The sequence below is a fragment of the Pipra filicauda genome, unplaced genomic scaffold, assembly GCF_003945595.2.
Source record: "Pipra filicauda isolate LSUMZ 115617 unplaced genomic scaffold, ASM394559v2 scaffold497_size843975_pilon, whole genome shotgun sequence".
NCBI lineage: Eukaryota > Metazoa > Chordata > Aves > Passeriformes > Pipridae > Pipra > Pipra filicauda.
This window is the reverse complement of record NW_024104639.1, coordinates 482,182-506,423: the sequence shown is the minus strand read 5'-3', so window position 1 is coordinate 506,423 and position 24,242 is coordinate 482,182. Positions and strand designations below refer to the sequence as shown.

Genomic DNA, 24,242 nt, shown 5'->3' with positions numbered 1-24,242 from the left:
TAATACACAATTCCCCTTTAACTTTGAACGAGGGAGAGTAAGGAATTCACTGTTTTAAAATCAAGATACTTAAAACAGCAACTTCCAGACAGGTCTTCCTTCCCCCAAACACAAATATTTTATAGTTAAAGCTCCAGTTTTTAGTAACCAACTTTGGTTAAGAAGTGAATAATGCATCTCTTCTTATCAGAACTGACATGAAAATTCTGACAAATTAATCATGTACTTTGTGTTACTTTTTCTTGCAGCTAAGATTTTACATTACTAAACCTATGCAGCTAAAATTCCATTCAAAGTCTGAATAGACGGAGTATTGTAATAAGCTTTTGATATGTTCTTTAATGAAGTCATGAGGTCTGCTGCTTTCCACATGAATTAACTGACCATGGATCACATTTATATCTGACAAGCACTGTGTTTGAAACAGTGAAACAGCAGTACTGGGAATGCAGCATTAGAGGGAAACAGCATATTTAACACAAATAAATCACCACCCTTACTGTTACTCCACAGGCAGAGAAGGAGGAGTTCCTTTTTATCAGTTTTGAACTGGTATAGAAAAGAGGTTTCAAAGCATATAATTTGTTTGTCATTTGCTTCACTTGGCATACAATTCTCTTGTTCTCTTTCTAATGTAACTGCTCTGGCTACTTACATTAATGGTGTAGTTCTTTTTGGTTTTTATTTCAAACTAAAAGAAATATATAACTCCCACTACATTTTTTTGAGTAGGGAAATAACCTGCTCTTGATAGTGTCACATCTTGTTTTAATATTTGTGAAAGTTACATGAAGACATATGTAGAAGATACATGAAGAATTTAAGATCTGTATGGTCATTATATGCCAATACATTTAATGTTAATCTCATAAACTCTGTAACAGTTGCTTCTTTCTATACAATTTTACTGATAATTGAGTTTGTGCACTATGTTTCCAGAATCCAGAATTTTTTAATTTAAACTACATATGTGGGAGGCAAACTAAAAAAAAAAAAAAAATGTTGTTTCCAAAGTATGAGAATATTTCTACCTGCTTTTTTTCCCCTGCTTTTATCTCCATCTGCCAGTTTTTCTTGTAAACTCTCTAGTCTGTGATAGCTGCAAGCAAATCCTTTAGATTTACACAGAAAGGAGCACAGTCACTATTCTTCTTTTTGCCTGAATAGTCCATTGTTAGTGGTGAACACTTTATTTGTGTTCAAATCAGTTGAATGTAGAAAATATTCTTCTGATTCAAAGATATTTTAATATACTTCTTTATTTTATGGGGGAAAAGATACTTTTATTAAAATTGAAGCTTGAACAAAGCTAATATGACTGTTTCATTTCTTTTCAGTAAATTTCAATATAAATAAAAATGTACCTATGCAGGGTACTAATTAATAGGTAATTTACTGGTAATGTTTAAAAAAGAAACCAAACCTCCACCCTAAAAATTCAGCAGGCAGATTCCATTAAGTAAACATAAAATAAAAGACAGAGGAACAGAAAGTATGAAAAGGACTGAGATGGAAAAAGAACATTAGATGTTTCTGCAGATCTTTTTTATCTTTTGTAGTAGATTACGTACTTGACCTTGTGTAGAGTGAGAACTGACATACCAAGTGAGATTGCATCTGTGTGGAAAAAATAGATTCAAGAATTATTTTGATACTGTAATGAAGCAATCTTTCTTTCTTCTTTTACTAGAGCACTCAGGGCAGCAACAGAAAGGTAACAGTGTGTCAGTGAAGAAAATAGAACTGGCAATCAGGATTCCCTTTTCCTGTGCTTGGCCCAGCACTGTTTGCTCTCCTGCCAAATATGGAGGATTCAGTTTTACTGCATTTGTTTGCTGTCTCATCTGTGGGCCAGATTTGAAATGTGTGCACATGATTCAGTTTTTGAGGGGGTTTGGGCAAAGACTTTGAGGGAAAGTGATTTTTGGGCCTTTTTGCTAATTTGTTTCTTAAGAATCTCCATGTTTTTTATCATAATACTTCTAGCAATGTCATTCGGAAAACATGAGTGAGAAATAGGTAATAAATGTAGGGAACAAAAAAACCCCCCCAAAACATATGGGCCCTTTTCTGTCTTTATATTAGTGCTTCTATTTGCATGTGGTATACATTTGACAGGGCGTTGACAGCCTCAGTTCTGAGCTGCTGATTTGACGTTATTTCTTCTCTTTATGAAGGCACAGATCATCATATCCATATGTCTTTTATGTTTCAATGGAAAATCTCAAAAATAGTTTGATTAAAATGCACAAATTTAATACATTCATTTCATGCTACTCTCTTGCTAAAATTTTAGATAGTTTAAAAAGTTAGCAGAAAAAAGGCATTAGTTTCCATTTAAAATTTGTTGATAATGGAGCCACTCAAAAGATTAACAAGGTTTATTTGCTCTCTAACTGTAAATGCAAACATAACTGCTCCTTCTCAAATTGAACATAACATCCATTAGTTCAAATCATATTTATATAGAGTGTTCACTGTTATCATCCTTCTCTATAACATTTCAAAATATTATTGTGATATGAAGAAGTTTAACATTATTTTGTGTCTTTACTCCTCTTTATGAATTAATGATTTAACAGATTAGGCCTTTAAATAGCTGATAAATATGGACCTCTGTTTTCTGAATAGCTTGTTACTGCTTATTCAGGCATTATACAGTCATGAATCAATTATCTTTGCACTAGTGTTACAGGATGACTTTAAGAAAAATATATCCAGCCAAATAATATTTTCATGATGATTATTCTTGGACTTATCTTTAGCACCCAAGGGAGTTAAATCCAGGTCTGTTGGCAAGACTTATAAGAAAGAATATTCCTATATTAAAAATAAGATAATGGTGCTGCCTTAAGTCATATATAATATAATTCACATTATCTCCCAGAAAAAATTATGAAGCTGAATTACTAACTCATTCAAAATCTTTAGCTCCCACCTAGTTTTAAAAAACCTCCACCTAATTTAACAAGGTTAGAAAGTACTACTTCTGCAAATCTCAGAAGGGTCTGTTACTACTTTGTTTGCAAGCTAAACTGTATCATTCAAATTTTTCTCTAAATTTCTGTCTTTTTCTATTAAATCAAATGCACAAAAAGATGATGGGACATAAATTGAAAGTTATACTACAAAACATGTGTTCATTTATTGTCCTAAGGGAGATCCACTGTCTCAAGAAAAGAGGTTTATGTTACTCTGAATGTCTGAAAGACAGTAACCAAAAGAAAAAAATTATTTCAGTTTCATGTTCAAATATATCACAAACGTGCCTCAGCCAGATGCAGTTTTCCTACTCAGAAGAATCAGTTTCAGAAGTGTTAGAGTACTTTAAATTCTGTTCCTTCATAGAAATTATATAGGGTTAACAGCATAATGCAGTGGGACAGCTGGTTAGCCCACGAAGTAGAATTAGTGTTAACAAGAGATGACAGTGGACTAATGCGAAAAGTTTAATATGGTAGGACATCTAACAAAACTGGCAATGAAATTATGTGTGGGGAAATTCTAACATGAAGAAAATTTGTATCATGATGTAGCTTGTTGGAAGTTCTGGTGAGACATTGAGAATAGTTGGTATAACTTATTAACAGCTTCCTTTGGTTAATTATTAGTGATACACACATAGCATGAAATGGATTACTCTTATAGAGTGTTTAAAAATAAAATAAATCCTGAATCCTTGGGTATTATTAGTTATAAGTACCTTGGAGAAATTAGGAGAAAGAGCATTGAATTCAAACTGGATTTTCTCTAAGTCTGTCATGATGCAATTATCTCTTTTGGATAACTGTAATTCTCCTTAAATGGGCATTTTTCTTTCAGTTACTGAAACAAAACTAAGTACATTTCAGATTAATTTTCGCGGGGGGGAGGGCGTTGTTTGTTTTTGTTGTTTTGTTTTGGAGGTTTTTTTGCTTGTTTTGTAGCTGGTTTTTTATACTGATCTCAGTATAGTTTTACAGAAGTTTTTCAAAAACATAAGAAATCTATTTTAATACTGCTGTACGTATTTTGAAATTACTTTTTATTTGATAAGCATTAATTGCACCTTTTCTTTTCTGTAATTTCATACGTTTACTCCATTTAAGGACACTGGCATTTAATTGAACTTTGTTGGGAATTTATTTGCTTGTGTCAATAAAAAACAAGGAATGATACCAAGTAATTTTGTTATGGATCTTGAACTGCTGTACAATTATTTACTCACTGCAGATAGCTAGAAATCACTTATTTCTTTTATTTCAGCATATGATTAAATGTAAAGTCTTTGTTATTACTAAAGACATGAGGATTTCTGGAAAATAGGATTTATGTGTGTGAGTCATTCTCTCAGATAGGGAACAGGCATCATAATGCTTCACATTCACTTTGTTGCCTTACTACTATTGCTGGTGTATTTGATTTAGTTCTGATAAAGCTTCCTGTTTACAAATGCAATTGAAATAATTACAAATAATTGAAAATTACAATTTCAACTACAAATAATTGAAAATTATTCGGAGGTCGATTGACTGATTTGTAAGTGCAATTTTTTTGTAAACCCCATTTATCAAAGTTTTAGTTGTTTTAGAAGTCACTAAATAAATCCTACGGGACATAATGAATGGGTTAGCGATTATTGTGAAGTTATAGGTTTTTACAGGAGTTACAGGAATCCAACAACCTGTGATGCTTTAAAGCAATCAAATTTGTAGGGAAATTTGCTGAGAATTATTAAAAGATTGTTCTATATATTTTGTATCTGATGAAAGTTTCTGGTTCAAATGTGCAAAAGAACAACACTCAAAGAAAAATAAATAAAAAAAGTGCTGTATTCCAATTTACATATAGATTACATTACTCTTTCAACTTACAGAAGCAGTTGCTAAATTTATTTCCTACTCTCCTTTTACTTTATAGTTATATTTGAACCTCTCTTCACATGGAAGAAAACCACCATAGGTTTAGATAAGCCAAAACTGGAGATATGTGAGCTTTTCTGTTATGCCATCTCAGTGACTTGAGGCAGATACAGCTACACAAAACAGGTGTTTGTTGATAGGCTGTGATCAACATTACATTACTGACAGTGAAAGAGAAAACACAAATTTAAAACGACTGAGATGATATAGCACCTCTGCCCACTTCTACTGTTATGCGAAAAAGGAATTGACATATTTTAAACTCTGCAATTGAAAAATCACCAGAATTAAGTCAACTTAAGAGAGGCAAATAATATATCCAAATAGTACTTTGGGTTGACCGGCAATAGATCTCCCTTGGCAGAGTTGTCTTCCCTCTAAATGGAGATGTACGGAATTGTTTTGTAAATGAAATGGAGCTTTTTTTTCTTCATAACTGTAAAATTCACATTTTTTTACAGATCTATGATGGCAAAGACAACACTGCTCACCTGCTGGGAGCATATACTGGGGCATCATTAAGAGGCCTGACACTAAGTAGTACTTCAAATCATTTGTGGTTGGAATTTAACTCAGACACGGAGGGCACCGATGAAGGTTTTCAGCTTGTGTATACCAGTAAGTATTCGAGAAAACAGTAGTAATAGACTTATGCTTTTAAAGGAATGAAAATCATAAGATGAAAATGCAGTTAAATGACAAATAGTGAAAAAATTAAGAGCAGATCACTCATCAACATAATACACTTTCATAATCATACCTCAAAAGACCCAAAACATGTAGCATACTTCAACCTTGCTTTGACAATCATTTGCATAGTCTGATACTTAAATCACTGTACTTTTTCCAGAGGGTTGTTTTTTTGAAGTAATTTTCAGTGTTGGAAAGCTTAAGAGAAATAGGGTAAGTTTCAGTTAATTGTGTTAGCACATAAAAATATTGAAGCATGTGACTATTTTTAAACTGTAACCAAAACACTTTGTTTTGTGAAGATAATTCATAACTAAAGGACATTCTCCCTCTTAAGACTAATGTTTGATACTTTGCATTTGTTTCTGAGCTTGCATTGTTGTTTAGAATCATCCAATTTGGAACCAAAATAATAAAGAAAGGTTCCTAATAAAACCTTCTTACCTATATGTGGACTGACAAAATTAAACTCTAAACATGAGGAGAGGGAAAGCCTTTTCATGTCTCTGGCTTAGAGGGTGTATAGAAGCAGCTATACACATCTATTTTATCAAGTGTTGGCTTCTGAGAATGTATGTGATTGTTGTATGTGACTATTGACATGTATTGTGTATGACTTTTTTTAGTGTCTAACTATTTCATCATCACTGAATTATTATATAAACTGAATTTTTATCAAGCAGGACAGTATTATAAGGTAACTCTGCAGCTATCAACATCCTTTTTTCCCCTGTGCTTAAATAATTATTTTTCACTTGTAAAACTGTTCTTTTGTTTCAAAAACTCTACATCATGTTTTTAAAACTAATTCTAATAAAAAACAACATAAGTCTTGCAAAATGAAAGGAAAATGTTTCAAGATACTGGAGAGTATGTAATTATTTTCAAGGTGAAAGTTGCATAATTATACCCTGTAGTAGCATGTGATAGCATAGGACTGTACCCTATGATTAAAGATAGACCTTTTGATGCTGTGTTACCATATAAGTTTCAAGGTATTTGATTTTTCTTATTTATATAGGTATATTCAAACCCAACACTTGAACCTTATCATTAACATTTTCTGTCTTTTGAAACAGACATTCTTATAGAATACACTTTCCTAGCCTGAATAGTTATTAGCCTGAAGAGTGCTGAATCTTTTTTTTGTTGGTATTGGTAGAATTGGAAGAGATAAAGTCCAGATGAGGGCCATGAAGATGATCAGAGGGCTGGAGCACCTCTCCTATGAAGACAGGCTGGGAGAGATGGGGTTGTTCAGCCTGGAAAAGAGAAGGCTCTGGATAGACCTTATAGCACCTTCCAGTATCTAAAGGGAGTCTACAAGAAAGCTGGAGAGAGATTATTTACAAGAGCATGTGGTAATAGGACAAAGGGTAATGGTATTAAACTGAAAGAAGGTAGAGTTAGATTAGATACAAGGAATAGTTCAGTCTGAACTCTGTCTGGGTGGATGCATCAGCCAGGGTGGATGGTGCAAACCCTCCATTCAGAGCTGCAGCCTCTGCTCTCAGATGAGTGCCCACCATTCTACCTTGAGGGTCAGGTAGGATGAGTGCTTTTGGCTTGTGCAGATGGTCACAGAGTGGTGCCAGTCTGCTGGGTTATGTGGGCTTCAAGTCTCTCTGCTGAGCCAGTGGAATGTTCACCCTTTCAAAGAAGTGTTCTCCCTGTGTGTCCTCCTGCACAAACTGCCCTGCCATGCCCTGGCTGAGGCCTCACACCCCCTTTGCCTGCACTGGTCACGGTGCTCCTGATCATACACACTTAAGGCAGCAAAAGTGCTTCCAGTACCCACAGTTAGGAAATGCAGTTACATGTTCACCTTCAAGAGGAACTTGATCAGTTATTAAAAAGTTTACTTTGATTCTGTCTATAAGCAAGCTGTCCAGAGATGAGGAAATCTCAGGGATCAAGGCAGATTTTAACTTCTTTTCACAGTGTGATCAGCAGTTTTCTTAGAAGACAGGGAATTCTAACTGATGAACATTATCAAAAACGGTTCTTCATCTGGAACTCACTTTAGCCTTTTTCAGAGCTTCTTCAGCACACTCTGTACTAGGAAAAAATAATTTAGGAATGAGAAGAGTTTAGCTCAAAGGTTGTGAAGACTTCAATAAGTGAGGCATTTTCAATCACACATTAAATGAGCTGAAGGAATAACTGTAAGGATACAGAATTTGATATACCTTTTTTTTTTACCCTTATGTAAGCAAACATTCTCATCCAACATGAAGCATTTTCTCTGTAAAATAAAATAAAGAACATTTTTTTAAATCAATAATTCTCAATATCATCGTTATAAATGATTCCTGCATGTAGTTCTTAAATTTACAATCTACTGAGCACAAAATTAGGGTAGGGATTGATGAATATAACAGTATTTCTTTGGTGCCACAGGTGCTATTGTGCTGCTGTTGTTACTCTGCAAAATAATGGCAAACAAATCTACTGTTCAATTTTATTTATAAGCCTTTAAATGTCTATTCACAACTAAATGGACAGTCACTTTAGCTGCCACTTTATAATTATCATATCATTTTAGAACTGATTGATAATGATAATGAATTTTCTTCTCAATCTTTAATTGAACTCAGGAAAAATGAAGTTCTGAGAAGTTCTGACACACTTTGTCTTCCATGTTCTAAGAAAGGTGTATAGACAGTTATCCTACTTAGACTGCTCAAAACTATAGAAGTGGTTTTAACCTAAATATGTTGTTACAAGGAGTTTGGAAATTATTGATTTCCACTGGAATAGAGAAAATCTGAATTTCATTAAGTATTTATCTGTTTGATTTTGTAACTACAAATTTATTCTCCCACAGGTTTTGAGCTTTCACACTGTGAGGACCCTGGTGTGCCACAGTTTGGATATAAAATCAGTGACCAAGGCCATTTTGCTGGGAGTACTATAATTTATGGATGCAATCCAGGTTACACACTACACGGAAGTAGCCTGCTAAAGTGTATGACTGGGGAAAGAAGGGCATGGGACTATCCTCTGCCATCATGTATTGGTATTAGACTCTTTTTTATTATTATCTCTTTATTTATTTAGGCTATTTTTTGAATGCAAAACCCAAAAAATTGTAAGAATCGTTAGATCTATGATTTGTTTACACAGGCATTTATAGTTCTCATCTAAGTCTATGTGAGTGGTGTTGCCTTTTTTAGGTTTAAAAAAGATAGTAAATATTAAACATTTTTGCATACTGAAAATCCTAATGCATGAAAATCTAGTTATACTCAGCAAATAATCAATATAAAAAGACAGCTTAATCAGAAAGCCAGGACCATGTATGTTTCATAAGTATTTTTTTTTGCTAATTATATATAAATATCATTAAGCTAGAAAACTTTTCATATATTTACATAGAATACTGTAAAATACATAAAAACCAAATACATTAATATATGAAGAGATATAGAGTTGTTTTGTGGGGTTTGTAATTTCTGTTTCTTTACAATATTACTATTATAACTTTATAAGTTTTGCAAGTACCTACAGGCTCAATTACTCCCATAGGAGAGTGAAGAGAGACAAGTCTTAAATATTACAGTAGCTTTCTTTCTTTTTCATAGTCTTTTAGAGGAATATGAGTGAGTAGGGGAAGCAAAAGGTGTAATGCAGTTCTTATATACTCTCTTACAATATTAGGGCATGCAGTCATTAATTGTGCTGTTCAACAAGAGAGTAGATGTATAAATTGATTTCTCACATGATTAGCTGGAATACCATTACATAATGGGTTTTTTTGTTAGCTGAATGTGGAGGCCGTTTTAAAGGAGAATCATCTGGAAGAATCTTATCTCCTGGCTATCCTTTTCCCTATGACAACAACCTGCGTTGCATGTGGGTGATTGAAGTAGACCCAGGAAATATTGTCAGGTACTGAAAACAAGTCTTACAATTATAACAAATGTTTTTGACTATAATAACCAAATCTTAGCTCTAGAGTGGAGAAAAAAAGGGATTTTGGACTTAAAATTTAAGGTGCAACTCAAGACCAGTGTTTTTGGCATTTTAGGTTTGGGTTGAAACTGTCTATCTTTAAAAAAAAATTTACTAAAGATCAAGTTTAAAAAATGCTTATAATTTTGTGAAATGCTGGAGGCAACAGAACTCTTTAGTGAAAGACTACATTAAAAAAATAACCCTGCATTTTAGCAGTTCTTTTTAGTTGGACATTTATTCACACTACATTGCTAATTGCATGATTTTACAGTTCTAGTTAATTTGTTTTGATGGGAATTTGATACATAATATTGTCTTAGGAAAACTGAAACTCTCTTTTGAAAAGACTGTGTAGATTACTTATAGATTATATGAATGGCTAAAGTAATACGTTATTTCATAGTGGATAAATTCAAATATTGTTAGTTTTTTTCTTTCAAATGCTTTTTAGTATTGGCCTTTCATGCATTCAAAGATAAATGTGTGAAGCATTATAGAAAATCACCCTTAGAAATTAAATTTTATTTATTTTTTTCTTTGTTTAGTTTTGTTGTTAAAGTTGTATTGTTGGGTAATATGAAAGCTGACAATGAAATCATGGTGTTCTTTCAGCCTCCAATTTCTTGCTTTTGATACTGAAGCATCCCATGACATCCTACGAGTTTGGGATGGTCCACCTGAGAACGAGATGTTACTCAAAGAAATTAGTGGCTCACTTGTTCCTGAAGGCATTCACAGTACACTCAACATAGTAACTATCCAATTTGACACAGATTTTTATATCAGTAAATCTGGATTCGCCATACAGTTTTCAAGTAAGTTGATTAATTTAATTTTAAAATTATTTTATAAGATAGTTCACTTACAGATAATTGTAGTGCTGGAAACACTTGAAACAGTGACAACATTTCTGACTTTTTTAGGGAAAGAATTGGCACAGGCTTATAGATTTCTTGTAAAGCTATATTTTCATCTTAAAAAAAACCAAAAACAAAACCAAAAAACCTAAACCAATAAAATACCATGTTCTTTGCTAGTTTTGGCTTTGTTTCAAGAGCAGCTGGGGCAGTGCCAGAATGCTCATAATTATGACTAGTGTTTTTCGCAAAGGAGGTTATGTAGGCATGTTAAAAGCTCCATCCTTTTCTAATCAATAAGAGTTTCTGCTTTCAGAGACATCTGTGGGGAGTTTTCATTCCTGCTGTGCTTGTGTAGGACGAAATAGGAAAGAGCACTACAGGAACAGCAGTGCCCTTCTCCCTTTTGCCTTCTGGTGCTATATCATCTTATTACAGGCAGCAGGATGACAAATCTAAACAGTTACTTAACTGTTATTAAATCCCTTTAGACATTTTATTGCTGAAACAGAAGAAATCATTGAGCGAGGTCCATTTTGACCTTCTTTTTCCTCTGGTCAGTGAAATTTATATATATTTTTTCAAGAATAGCAAGCTCTATTCCAATATTATCATTTTGTGTAGCAGTAGCAATTTTTCTAACATGGGATGACACAGAGACTCTTAGTGTTAACACTATTTACCTCGTTGTGCTTTCTGTGCTTGGTAGTTGTATTAGCCTTTGTTTTACCCTATCCTTATTCTTTCTGTGTGTATGACAAATACATGTGTGTGCATACAGTAATTTGAAGAAAGAATGAATTATGTAAATGAGAGTAAAAAGTGAAAGAGTGCTACTGCTCCATCACCTGGTTTTTGAAGCCATGAATAGAGCTTTTACTCCCTTAGTTCCAAGGTATTATTACCATTTTACCACCTTACCCCTTCCAGAGCCTGTTTGGGAGAGTCTCACATATCTGCTTTCCATTCTCAGATATGCTCTTGTTTAATGTTGAGGCCAGAGAGAGAGTGGGAACACCATTATGCACAGAACTTATTCAGGCAGTCATTAAGGTTCAATGGAAAAATAAATTGATATAGAATAAAAATGGAATTAAGAATAAGAATGGAGTTACAATGCAAAATGGATGGTACATGGGATCAATGCTATAAAACAGCTACTGATGCATTTGCAGTGATCTATCTTAAAAGAGGGTTGGAACTTCATCTGAACAGAGAGGCTTTTTATTTAATTCTCCGTGCTGTTACAGTCTGTTGAGATCTAATGATGACAGTTTAAAGGATCCATGAAGTTTTACTGCCTCAGCATTTCTCTTACTCTTCAGTCCAGATTTTCAAAATCACTGTGATCCTTCTCAAAATACACAGGTTTGGGTGTATATTCTTAGAATAACAGAGGTTCTTTTTTTTTTCCCCTAAGTTAAGGTTTTAAAAATAATGTGCAAATAGCTACACAACCTGAATAACACTGTTGCTGTATGGAGATGGGGGAAAGAGACGTGTAATTCTTTGCAACTTTGTTTCAAGTATTCATATACTTCCTTTGAGTGTGTAATGTTGTCTGAGTGAAACAGATGGTGTCTTCATACTTTAGCTAGAGTGTAATTAACAAACAGAAAGCTCACACAGGGGAGGTATCTGCTTTTACTTTCCTCTTGCCATTTTGTGAAATTGGATAAGAGTATTTAACAGGATTATCGTCCCTTTTACCTCTAGAGGAATGTCATTCAATGACAACAGATATTTTATGTTCAAACCTTTTTAAGACTTTGATTGCATTATTTTTTCTCTATTATTTTCTTTTTCTTAAACAAAAAATGTTTCAAAAATGGATTAACCTCCTTATTAGTTCCTTACAGTTTTATATTTCATTTTATCAACTGTTCTTACACAATTTTGCGTCTGTCATTTACTGAAAGAGCGAAAATTTTCACCATTGATAGCATGGTATAATTTATATTTGACTATTTTATAAGCCATCCAATACATGCAGAAAAACTATTTGTATCTGTAACACAGAGGAGAGATAGCATCCTTCACCAAATTAAAGGGGGAAAAGTGGAAGAGAAAGCCTAGAGAAGCTGAAACTTTGTATAAATAGTAGAAATAAAATTATTATTATTTTTATAAATTACAGTTGGTAATATTAGAATTCTGTCTATCTAGGGCTGCCCAAAACAATCCTTTAAAAGGCATACAGTTGTTATTAATTTTGTAAAATTTAGAGCATCTGAAGGAAAAAGGTTTCACTATGAGATTTTTCTTGCCAATTGCGTCAATTAGTGTGTTTTGTTTCTTTCTTTTTGTTAGGGTGCCTTTTTGGGGAGAAAAAAAAATCAAAAGGTTATTTTTGTTGCTTTTGTCTGAAATAGTAGAACTATCTTGATGATTTAAACATTCATAGTCTCTGTAAGAAAATAATCATAGAATTTTAGAATGGTTTGGGTTAGAAGGGACATTAAAGATCATCTGGCTCCAAACCTCCTGCCATGGGCAGGGACAGCTTCCACTAGACCAGGTCGAACACCTTGAACACCAGCCTTGAATACCTCCAGGGATGGGGCAGCCACAACTTCTCTGGGCAACCTGTTCCAGGGCCTCACCACCCTCACAGTAAAGAATTTCTTCCTAATACCTAATGTAAACCTACTCTTTTTCAGTTTCAAGCCATTACCCCTTGTTTTGTCATTACATACCCTTGTCAAAAGTGTTTCTTCATATTTTCTGTAGGCTTCCTTCAGGTACTGGAAGGCCACAACTAGGCCTTCTGGGAGCCTTCTCTTCTCCAGGCTGAACAATCCCAATTTTCTCAGCCTTTCCTCAAAGGGGAGATGTTCCAATCCTCTAATCGTCTTGGTGACCCTTCTCTGGATTCGGCCAAACGGGCCGATGCCCTTCCTGTGCTGGGGACCCCAGAGCTGGATGCAATACTCTAGGTGGGGTCTCACAAGAGTGTAGTAGAGGGGCAAGAGTGGAATAGAGGGGCAAGAAACTATTTTATGCTGAACTTCTAAGAAATATTGGAGACTGTTTCATGGTTGACAAGGACAAGTTTTCTTTTTTAATACGATTGTGCATTACTCTGAGGGCAAGAAGGGAAAGTGATAGATTTCAGATCAAATAAGGAAACTCAACCTGATTGTGCTTCTGTACTTTCCACCACTATCAAGTATCGAGGACTAGTACAGCTAGTTTATACATCCAATGTAAACAAAGAAATAAATGACTTTGCATCTCATCACTAGGCAGAGCAGCCTCGTAGTCTAATGTTATCTTTTATGTCTTTCATTTTCTTGTTGGACATCTGCAAATGATCACTACAGAATCTCTTAAATTAAACTGCACTCTCCTTTGCGATGAGAGTAAGGTAACATGCTAGAAAACAGAGCCCACAAATCCAGAAAAACAAAGTACCGAAAGATGTGTAATAAAGCAGAATATTTTAAAAACTTTGTATATATGTGTAAAAGGAAAATAGGAACCTCTGATGATTCAACAGTGGGATTGCAATGTGAGGATTTTGGAACATGTCTAAATGGCATGTATAGATTGAATAATGTAGCTATAGAGAAAAGGTGCCAGAGGTCTATCCTTAAATTGAGAGAAGAGTGAAAGTCTGATAACAGGACAGAAGCAATATGCAAACAGGAAGTACCTGTTACAGCATACTTTCTCTGAACTGTCAGAGACAGAACGTGAGGAGCCCAACAGGCACTGGAAAAACACCAATGAAATCAGCAGTAAAATCTTTTGATCAGTAAATTCTGCACAAAATAGAAAATTAGACCATCAAGAAAAATGAAGGAGAAAGAGAAGGATACAATTATGTATTTGCCAGAGATATGAGTTGTTGGGATATGCCGAAATATTAGTCATAATGAAACATGCCTAAACAGGGTTAGGCCAAAATATTAGGCATATTGAAACATTTTTTTTAGCTGACATTGTGTCATGTCAGTCAGCTGAGAAATAAGACAGAGAACTGAAAATAGTTGGGTAAGAACACTAATGTGTAAAACATTCAGTGATAAGAATTCTGTATATGTTTAAAATAATCTGTTTAATTCATTTAATATGTGTGAAGTGTGTAATATGAGAAGAAATTGGTGAGATTCTTTCCACAGATTGTAAGGGCCTTTGAATCTGTTATTACAGGGAAGTTTCCTCTCTGCTAACTTTATCATTTCAGGTGCCAATTATCTTTTATTCAGAAATTAAGGATCTGTATTCATCTTTCATAGGCCATTATTTCAGTGCTAATAGCTGCATTACTGAGTCGCTCATCATTACAGAATACATTCGGCTCAGGTCTAGGAGTGTAGTCACGTTTCTGCCCAATTAAACAGCACAAAATATAGAGCATTTTTTGAGCATTATAAGGCAGCCAGTGCAAAACTAACCTGTAAACATGTTTTGAGTGTTGGGAGGTTTTTTGTAAATAGATACTCCAACAGTATTTTATATCATGTGACAGCAATTTCTTATATAACAGGATATGCCTTAAAATGCTTGGATTTACTGTCAAACTCCAGCTGTCCCTCCTCATTTTAAGAGTGGGTGAATAGCCCTTTGGAATTACTTGTCACTATACACTACAGAAAAAAGCCTAGAACATTTGAGACAGATACCTACATGGATGGCTTAAGTTTGGCAATATTAATTTCCAGCCTAAAATTTAATGCATTATATTGCTTACTTTGATTGCTGTAAAGATTAAATGCTTACAAGTCAGCTTTTTATATTTATGGTTAGTGGTGATTTATAACCACAGTGTCTTCTAAATGTTTTGTGTTCAATTTTTTTCCATTTTGCTTGGATATTTTCTTTGGTGTATTTTTTTGGTTGGTTGGTTGTTTTTTTTATTGTTTCGTTGTTTTTGCTGGTTTTTTTATTGTTACTGTTTTTTGGTGTTTGCTTTTTTTTTTGTTTAAAGACATATTCATCACAGCTACATTCTTTTGACACTGAACACCCTCCTGTTTTGTTTTTTTTATTTGTTTGTTTGGGGTAGTTTTGAGTTCGCTTTGTTTTTTGTTTTATTTTTGTTCTGTTTTTTTTGTTGTTGTTGTTGTTTTTTTTTTTTTTTTTTTTTTTTTTTTTTTTTTTTTTTTTTTTTTTTTTTTTTTTTTTTCTTCAGCTTTTGAGTAACTAAGATCCCTACTTCTGGCACTTTTAAGCTTAAGGTGATTTGCTTCTGGGATATTTAACTGTTTTCTTAGAATGCTGTTTCCTAGCACTGCTGGTATAGGGATCACTTCCTAACATAATTTCTCACTTTTCTGAAGTCAGTAAGATAGGATTTATTCTTCCTGATGTCTATTCAATAGCAGAATGAGTTTTTAATCTGAAATGTTTTCATACTCTGGTTTACTGATTCCTTTCAACTTTGAGAGGAGTCCTTTGACTTTAGAGATTTCAGAAGGACTATTTTCCTGTCAGAAATAACTATGAAGGTCCACAATTAAAAACAAAAACCAAACAAGAAAAAAAAAAAAAAAAAAAAAAAAAAAAAAAAAGGTTTAAAGTAAAAAGTTAACAAAAACCAGCTAATTCAGACAGATTAAACACCTTCTTACTTTGTCGAGTGTCAGGAGCTCCAAATTTGGCCCTATCTTTAAGAACTACCAAAATATTAATAGGGCTATGAAACTGCAAAGCTATAATGTAATATATATACAATTTGTGATATTGAAATACAAAATAGAAAATTTAACTTTTAAGACAGAAGCAATCTCCCCTTCTCTTCAGAGATCTTCTATTCAAGGACAAGACTAACCAGCAGTGTCCTCTGTTGTGTAACCATAACCTTAACAGTTGCAACAAAACAGGTTGCACACTATTTGGAAAGAATCAAATTAAACAGAGATTTTTTTTCACTCAAATCATCTTAATGATCTTTTCAGTAGAAATGGTATTAAGAACTGAATGACCATTGGTAAGATTTTTCACTGCATGAGTAGCCCTTGTGTGTGGTCCAAGATCCTCATAATTTCTTCTTTTTGAGAAGCTATTTCTATCTCACTGTATTCATATGCACACATAAAGAAGTATGCCATCTGACATAAGGATGATCTAGTATAAAAAGCTTTAAAAACCCTATAGTTCCAAAAAAAAATCAAGCCCCAAACATGCAATCTAAATGAAATTAAGATTTTCAAAACACTTCTTTCCATCTGGAATGCATTGCCTGCATGATTACATATTGTCACTGTATCCATTTTCTGCTGAGTTCTAGAAATTATCTGAAACCCATATGTCAATTAATTTACTTGGGACTGGATTTCATACTCAATGCCAAAGCTATGAGTAAATGCTTAAGAAATAATAAATGTTCTGAACTGAAGAGTTCCTGTTTATGGAAAAAGATGATAACTTATGAACTGGGAATAAAATAGTTCATGAGGTTGTCCAGGAAGAAATGGTAAAAGAAGTGTAGTACTTTGGATGGTTTTAACAACTAGTATAAATTGACAAAAACAAAAATAATAAGAAAAAATTAAATTATGTTATCTCATAAAACCTGTGTTTGTTATCTGTCTAAGAACTAAAATGGATCTGGTAGTAAGATATATAACCTATCCTATCTGGTAACCTACCTATACACCTAACCTATCTGATAGTGAAATTGGTCCCTTAAGAAAGAACTGATGTCCACTCTTCCCACTCCCCAAAAAAAAGATACGACACTATACCAGGTTACAGTGTAAATGAGACTTTTAAAACAAGTTTAGTTGACATCTGAGACCCTACTACAGGAAACCCAGGGTTGAACCAGGAAGGAAACCTGGTCTGACTGTGTGAGTGTGGGGTGTGTAGCTGCAAAGGGGCCTTGGTCCCAGCTCTGGTGGTGCAAGTGTGACTACCTGAGTGGCTCCTTAACACAAAGACCTGCCCAGACAACATAGAAAACCCTGGTTGTGCAATATGTTAAACTTTGTTTCTCAAAGGGGTACATTGTCCCAAATGAAATTCAGATTCTGTACTTTATTCTTAATATTTTCCCATTTTAATCTTCAAACAATGACTGACAAACTTAGATAGAATCTATGAAGTCATGAAAAATCAACAAACAGAGTCTGTGGTTAGAATTTACTTAAGAATTATATCAACTATTCTCCTAAATCCCTGTTAGATCTAGAGCAGAAATAAAAGTTAAAAATAGATTAAAAAATTTATCAGAAATGTTTCTGTCGGTAGAAGACAATGAAAACGCTGTAGATATTTTATTATTTCTTTTTCAGGAAAAGTTGTATAGAAGGTTGGATTTGAGGTAGCAAATACCAAGCTGACCTGGTTCTCAAACAGAGTTAGAGATGCAGGGAGACTGCAGTGTCCATACGGGTAAAGGTATTACATGGATTCTGAGGCAGCTCGAATTTTGAAGGTGCAATCTGTCAGGATTGGTTCAGGCTGGTGCAAGTTTGAAAGAACAGCAATACTGGAAAGTCTTTATTTAAAGTGATAGGAGTTTGGAAGAACATGTTGGTTTAAAGAAGTTAATTTTTTTTAACATGCTGTGTGCTATGGAGAGCTTGAAATTTGGAAGGCTTAGAGCTTCTGACCTGATTCTGTGTTGAGAAGAATCTTCCCTAATTCTTCAGGGCGGGGATTAGGACTCCTTACTGATATTGGACTTGGCATGCATTAGAACATTAAATTTAGAAATCACTGTTAACAGCAAGAAATTTCAAGACATTTATTATATTGATCCCAGCATCGGTGTAGTCTATTACAACCTTGTCACACTTTTAATGCCATGTTTCAAAGTATCTTTCCTGCATGAAAATAGAAATGTCCTTTTAGGACATTTCAGTCACATCTTAAATTGCCTAGGCTTATAAACTATCAGAAACCTTTTGACTCTGACAGTAACTTATTTTTGAGACAGGAATTATCAACTTAAAATATTTAATTATCTGATTTAGGGCTTAAATGTATTTTTGTGCCTTATTATTAAAAAGATGTGTCAAAATGTTTTTATATCCCACATTAAGGACATTTGTAGATAGATCTGTGTTTACACCTTTTCTGGATTTAACAACTTCAGTGGCTCTGTAGGAGCATTTGCACAGTATTGTACAGCAAGTAAAGAGATGATTTAAGATACTCCCTTCTCTCAGCTACTCAGAACATATGCATCTGTTCATATGAATGTTCTTAGGACAAATCCAAACAAGTTGTGGGGGGGAAGGGGAGCTGAATTTTTTGCATGGCTTGACTGCCATGAAACTGCAAAACAAGGTTCTACCCCACTTCCTTTGAGTCATAGAGCAGGAATGGGATAAGATAAGTAACTCTCCAGAGTAAGTATTACTTCTACCTGAGCATGGGCACATGTTTTCTGTAGGATTGGTGGTCTCATATTCAAAGTCTGCATTAGAGAATGTGTTATATGAATATCTGAGATATTAAGTCTCACTTGTGGGGCCTTTGGTTATTTCTCTGTTAGCAAATAACGTAGACCAAGTGGAACTGATATATAGATTGAAACAGCTGGTACTGAACTACTGCTGGCAACACTGTTCATGGATAGTTCAAAGTGTTCTACTGTAGTTCAGAAATGAATCTTCCAATTTAGTTTTATGCAAATGAAAACAATTCATTGCTCCAAAATCATGCCCAATTGTAAACTCAGACACAATCTGAAGTTATATTTCATGAACACATTCAGCTCAGAAGTGTGTAATAACTACACTGAAACACTTTCTGTCACTCTGATCATGTAGAAAGTCATACAAGCTCTGTGTGTCTAATATGTTCAATAATCTCTCACCCATTGAACAGTTTGAAAATTAGTCCCACTCATCCCTGTCATGATACTGGAGTTTTTATCAAGAATTGTTTGTTTGAATTCCTAATCTAGCACAAATGGTTTGGCTTATTGTAGTGTGATTATTCTAAACTAACAGTGCCCAAAGAAAAAATAAAACAGGTTTCTGCATTTCTCTACCTTCATTAGAGGAAAAAAGCTCTCATATGATCACACACGGGTTTATGCTACACATAGAGTTACTCTTGCACTGATCGTGCTGCGTATACCAGATAATAGACACGTTTTGGAGTTTGTCTATTTCCCATCAAAAATGTATTTTAACGGCAATGTAATTGATTACATTTACAAATTGTACCTCACTAGTTATTTAAGGCAATTTGACCGTAAGTCTTTTCCATACTCTCAGTTTCCAGTTATTGTGATAGAATAAAATGTGATGTATTCTTTTTATTGATTTAATAACAAAGAACTCTACCACTTATGCTCTAGTCAAACAGATCAGCCTGTGTTTGGCTTTGAATATCTCCAAGGTTGGACATAAAACAACCCCTCTGTAAAAAAAACAACAACAATCAAAAATCATGATGTTTGACCACGCTCACAGTGAACCAGTGTTTTCTTTTATGCAGCTGGATTTTTGCTTGTTGCAACTTCTAAACGCTGTGTTTGTGCTTTTGCTGTATACACACTCCCTAGAAGAGTTCTTGTCTTCTCTGTTCCTTTTCTGTAAAGCTGCTTTCTAGTATTGTTTCTTGGGAGTGATTTGTCCCAGGTGCAGGATTCTGCATTTCCTTTTTTGAATTTTATGAAGTTTCTATCAGGCTTTTTCTCCAGCCTATTGAGACTTCCCTAAACAGCATTCCTGCACCAGAGCATATAAACTGATCCTCCAGTGTCTGTAAATTTGCCAAGAGTTTACTCTGTCTCATTGTCCTCATCTTTAATGAATATTGAAGTCAACATCCACCCCTGAGGGACACTGCTGCTAATCAGCTCTTGCCTAGGGTTTGGATTATGGTCAGTCTTTGAACCTGGCAGATCAACCTGTTTTCCATCCTTTTCATACATCACGTATCCAATCCATGTTTCACCAATTTGGCTACAGAGCCAAAAGAGCAAGAAGTAGGTTGAGCAAGCATGCAAGCATGCAAGATGGCAAATAAGGGAAAGGTTATAAGCTTGGCATATAGATCTCATATTATAAAGTTAATTTGCATAGATATTACTAAGTGATTAAAACACCCAACCAGATTGTATGAGAAATTCTAAACAGGTTTGTGTGCCCCCTTAGCATCTTTTTCAGCCATACACAATTTCTTTGCAGAACAATGCAATCTAGTAAGAGCAGTGTGATTTACAGACAATAACAAATTTTATAACAACGGTTTTGTCTCTTTGTCCTTCCAAGACTGATTACAAATTCTGGGTAAGTATCAGCCCCCATTCTTCTGGAATTGATACCAGCATGTTTTAGATAAATCAGAGGAGTGTTTTTCTTGTTTATGGCAAAATTCAAGGCAGGTAGTATTTAAGTGGGCACAACACAGTTTCTTTCCAATGTGGACTGCTCTGACTGGTCAACACCAATCAAAAAATGCAGTTTGTCCTGTGTTCTCAGCAGGGAGGGATGCAGATAAATATATGACTGGTTTTACTACTTGCTTCAGTCTAAGTTTATTTCAAGGGTTTTTTTCTTTTACTTCTGATCTGACCCTTTTCATATTTGATGACATTTTATTCCAGTGTAATCTAGATCCAGTATCTTATTCTGCTAGTATAGTGCAATGAATTTAGTAATTTCATATTTCAGTAATATTTTTTTTAAATTAAAACTCAGCAGCATCTTTAAAGATATAAACAATAGTCATGACCATTGTGTCTAAAGAAGAAATTTTAAAAAATTACATGACCATTTAAAAAAATCATTATCTTTCATTTATTATCCAGTAGTTAACATTTTAAAGAAATATTTCTTTAATGTTTGGGGACTAAGGAGGAAATATTTCCCTTACTTCTGTTCATACTTGATTTTTCATGAGGATGTTTTTCTGGGGACTTTTTCCCCCTGTAATCAGTATTTCTTATGTGGAAAAACAGCTCCATAAAAAGCCCCATGACTTTATAGATCTTATTCTTTTATATTGTGTTAAGCATGTTTTGGAAAGAAAGGTACTTGTGTTTTTGTTTTTTTTAAAGAAATAACCTATATAGACCAAGATTTGCTCTTAAAAAAAATTGTAAATATGTAATCCCCACACATTTTGGAAAAATAGATAACTGTCTGCTGGTATTACCTCCCCAGAAAGAGGGCATCTGAATTAAATCTCAGTACTGCCACTTTGTATTTATGTTGCACAGATTGCTGAGCTCAATGGGACTAGTTCCACAGGCAAATCTGACATTTGGTGTTTATTTATAATACGTTTCAGTTCTATAACATAAGTAGGAAATAAAATTTACTTATATAGACATTGAAGTGCTTACCTTTTACTTAAGCTTACATATTTTGGTACATAATGTCTTAAATAATATGTTGATCAGAATATATTAAGTATGGGGATAATATCTATAAATTTCTCATATTTCCCTTGTAGTCATTGTGATTGTGTGTTGTCTTAGTAATAATCTGTATTTATGCATTATATATAGCTGTCTATTCTATCAGACTAAATCCATGTGTATTTTTTGTGTGATTTCTTTGATATTATTATAAAGGTCTAGCATTGTAGATAGGTCATGTACAGGGGTATAGATATGAGTGATAAATGAAATTTACTTCCAAGATCACTCCTAAATGTTACACCATACATATATTTATAACATATATATATATATGTGGAGAATTGAAGATGTATACAAGCGTACTTCTTTGAAAAATCTGAAATTCTTAATCTGTTTTTTCAATTATTTTTTTCCATTATTCGTATTATAAATCACTCTAAGTTAAAAGTGCAACATGTCCAGGATACTAGGAAATCTCCTACTTTCCTTTTTACATATTGCAGTGCTCCACAGAATTTAAACAAAAATAATTAAAAGAAAAATTAGGTACTTTTAATACCTAAAGGAGGCAGCAAAAATTAATAGTATAAAAGCAGCAGATTTCTCAGTTTGGAGGATTTATCAAAATTTTAGAAGCGATTAGGAAAATTTTGAATTTTCAGAGCCTCCTGATTAGCAAAACGTAATGGGGCAAAAATGCATTGAAAAGATTACTTTTTTCAAAAATTTATTTTTATTTTTTCTTTTGCTGGAAGGTTCTGTAGCCACTGCCTGCCGTGATCCTGGAGTCCCCATGAATGGAACTAGAAATGGGGATGGAAGAGAACCTGGAGACACTGTCATTTTTCAGTGTGACCCTGGCTATGAACTTCAAGGAGATGAGAGAATAACCTGCATTCAGGTAGAAAATCGGTACTTCTGGCAGCCCAACCCACCAGTCTGTATAGGTATGAAGAAAAAAATCAAATAATGCTTTCCTAAAAATAGAAATCCTGATGTAATGAATCACACTGCTCTAGGAACTTGCTTTGACGAACATACAAGTACTGCACATCTGAGAAATTATTTTGCATAAAGCCCTGATGGACATAACCAAAACCTTTCCTCTGTAGTTGTTAGTATAATAGTTCTCATCCTTTTCCTCTCAGGACCGTATCATTTATACTTTGATGATCTGTGACAGAGAAAACAAGAAGGTCTATGTCGATGACTACTATTCCTGCTAGTCTTGGACAAACATTGCAGGGAGGAACTTGCCAGAGATTGCAACTGCTAGGAGCACTGTTTAGCTTTCAAACACTCTCTTTCCTTTAACAAATTTAATTTGCCCCGAGCTGTTGCAAATAAAATCTGCATTCTATTTTCATAAGCATGCATGCACATCACCTCCCCTGTTCAGGCATGGCTGCAAACAGGTGTTTGCAAACATATTAAAGTAATGACTTGGTGTCTTGGCTATTCTACTTAATGTGTTAAAGTGTTATTTTCTCTATTCTTACTCTTCTTACTATGCTTTCCTATGCAGTGTGAGTGTATGGGCTTGAGGACAAGAACTGTCTAGACTATTTGCTTGAAGACTTCAGTAAAGAAATATTTTATTGTTCATCTCTTATAATTCTTATATGTGAAAATATGTATTTATAATGTTAACTGAACATCTGTAAGTGTCTAAGTGAAAAAGTAAAATGAATTCCAGGGCTCTAGGAAGAGGCTTTATAGTTAATATATTCTATCATGCTGACCTTATTTGATATTGCTGGGTTTAAAATATATTTTTCAACTGAAAAATAATTACCCTTTTATAAAGCAGTACTTGCAGTTTTAATCATTATCACTCTTGAGTTGATGATATCATTAAATACATTAAATGTAAGTGCTCACCTGACATTCTGTCCTTACCACATGTGTAAATATGCATACACTTGTTTTTTAACTGCACGCATCCATTTACCTAATACTGGTAATTTCCACACTTTATGCACAAACACCTACTGTGTACAGAGTAGCAAGAATGGTTATTATGATGATTTATTTGCCCAAATATCAAGCATGAAGTTATCTTCTATTGATTTCCTATAATGATACATTGCTGGGGAATATGAACTGCTAATAGACTAAAGTAGAGTGTGCAAATCTTGCCTTAGAGCTGAGAGATTTCAAAATTGTGTGTTGTAGTTCAGTACACCTTGAAGTTCATTGATTTTTTTTCCCAAACTTGTAATGTACTCCTTAATGTTCTTTCCATGCCTGTAAATCAAAACTGTACGATACTTACTCTACACATAACTTCAATATCATCACGGTTTATCAAAGTCTTAGGAAAAAAGAAACATAATTTTGATGGAAGAATAAGAGGTAAGGATAATTCCTGAGGTGTACACTTGCACTATGTTCTATATTTACTTTATTAGCTCTTTACACTTCAAAGTGTCTTTTCAAAACTCCTTATTATTAATGCTCAAAACTAAAATGTACTTGTTAATTGTTCCTACCTGTGCGAGTGTCTTGGTTGTAACAAAATTTTAAGAACATCTTCATTTTAAAGGTAGTCGCAATGGGAAA

The 24,242-nt window shown here is 34.0% G+C and overlaps 1 protein-coding gene across 1 annotated transcript in view; it reads left to right on the top strand.

Annotated features, from left to right (window-relative positions):
* The window catches only part of CSMD3 (CUB and Sushi multiple domains 3), a gene marked incomplete at its 5' end in the record, with an annotated part of 538,890 nt that overhangs the window by 327,898 nt on the left and 186,750 nt on the right, over positions 1-24,242 (top strand). The window contains 5 exons of the mRNA XM_039386640.1: positions 5,363-5,519; positions 8,419-8,610; positions 9,356-9,482; positions 10,161-10,363; positions 22,436-22,627. Coding sequence (XP_039242574.1) covers positions 5,363-5,519; positions 8,419-8,610; positions 9,356-9,482; positions 10,161-10,363; positions 22,436-22,627 — 871 coding nt within the window. The remainder of the gene's footprint in view (positions 1-5,362; positions 5,520-8,418; positions 8,611-9,355; positions 9,483-10,160; positions 10,364-22,435; positions 22,628-24,242) is intronic.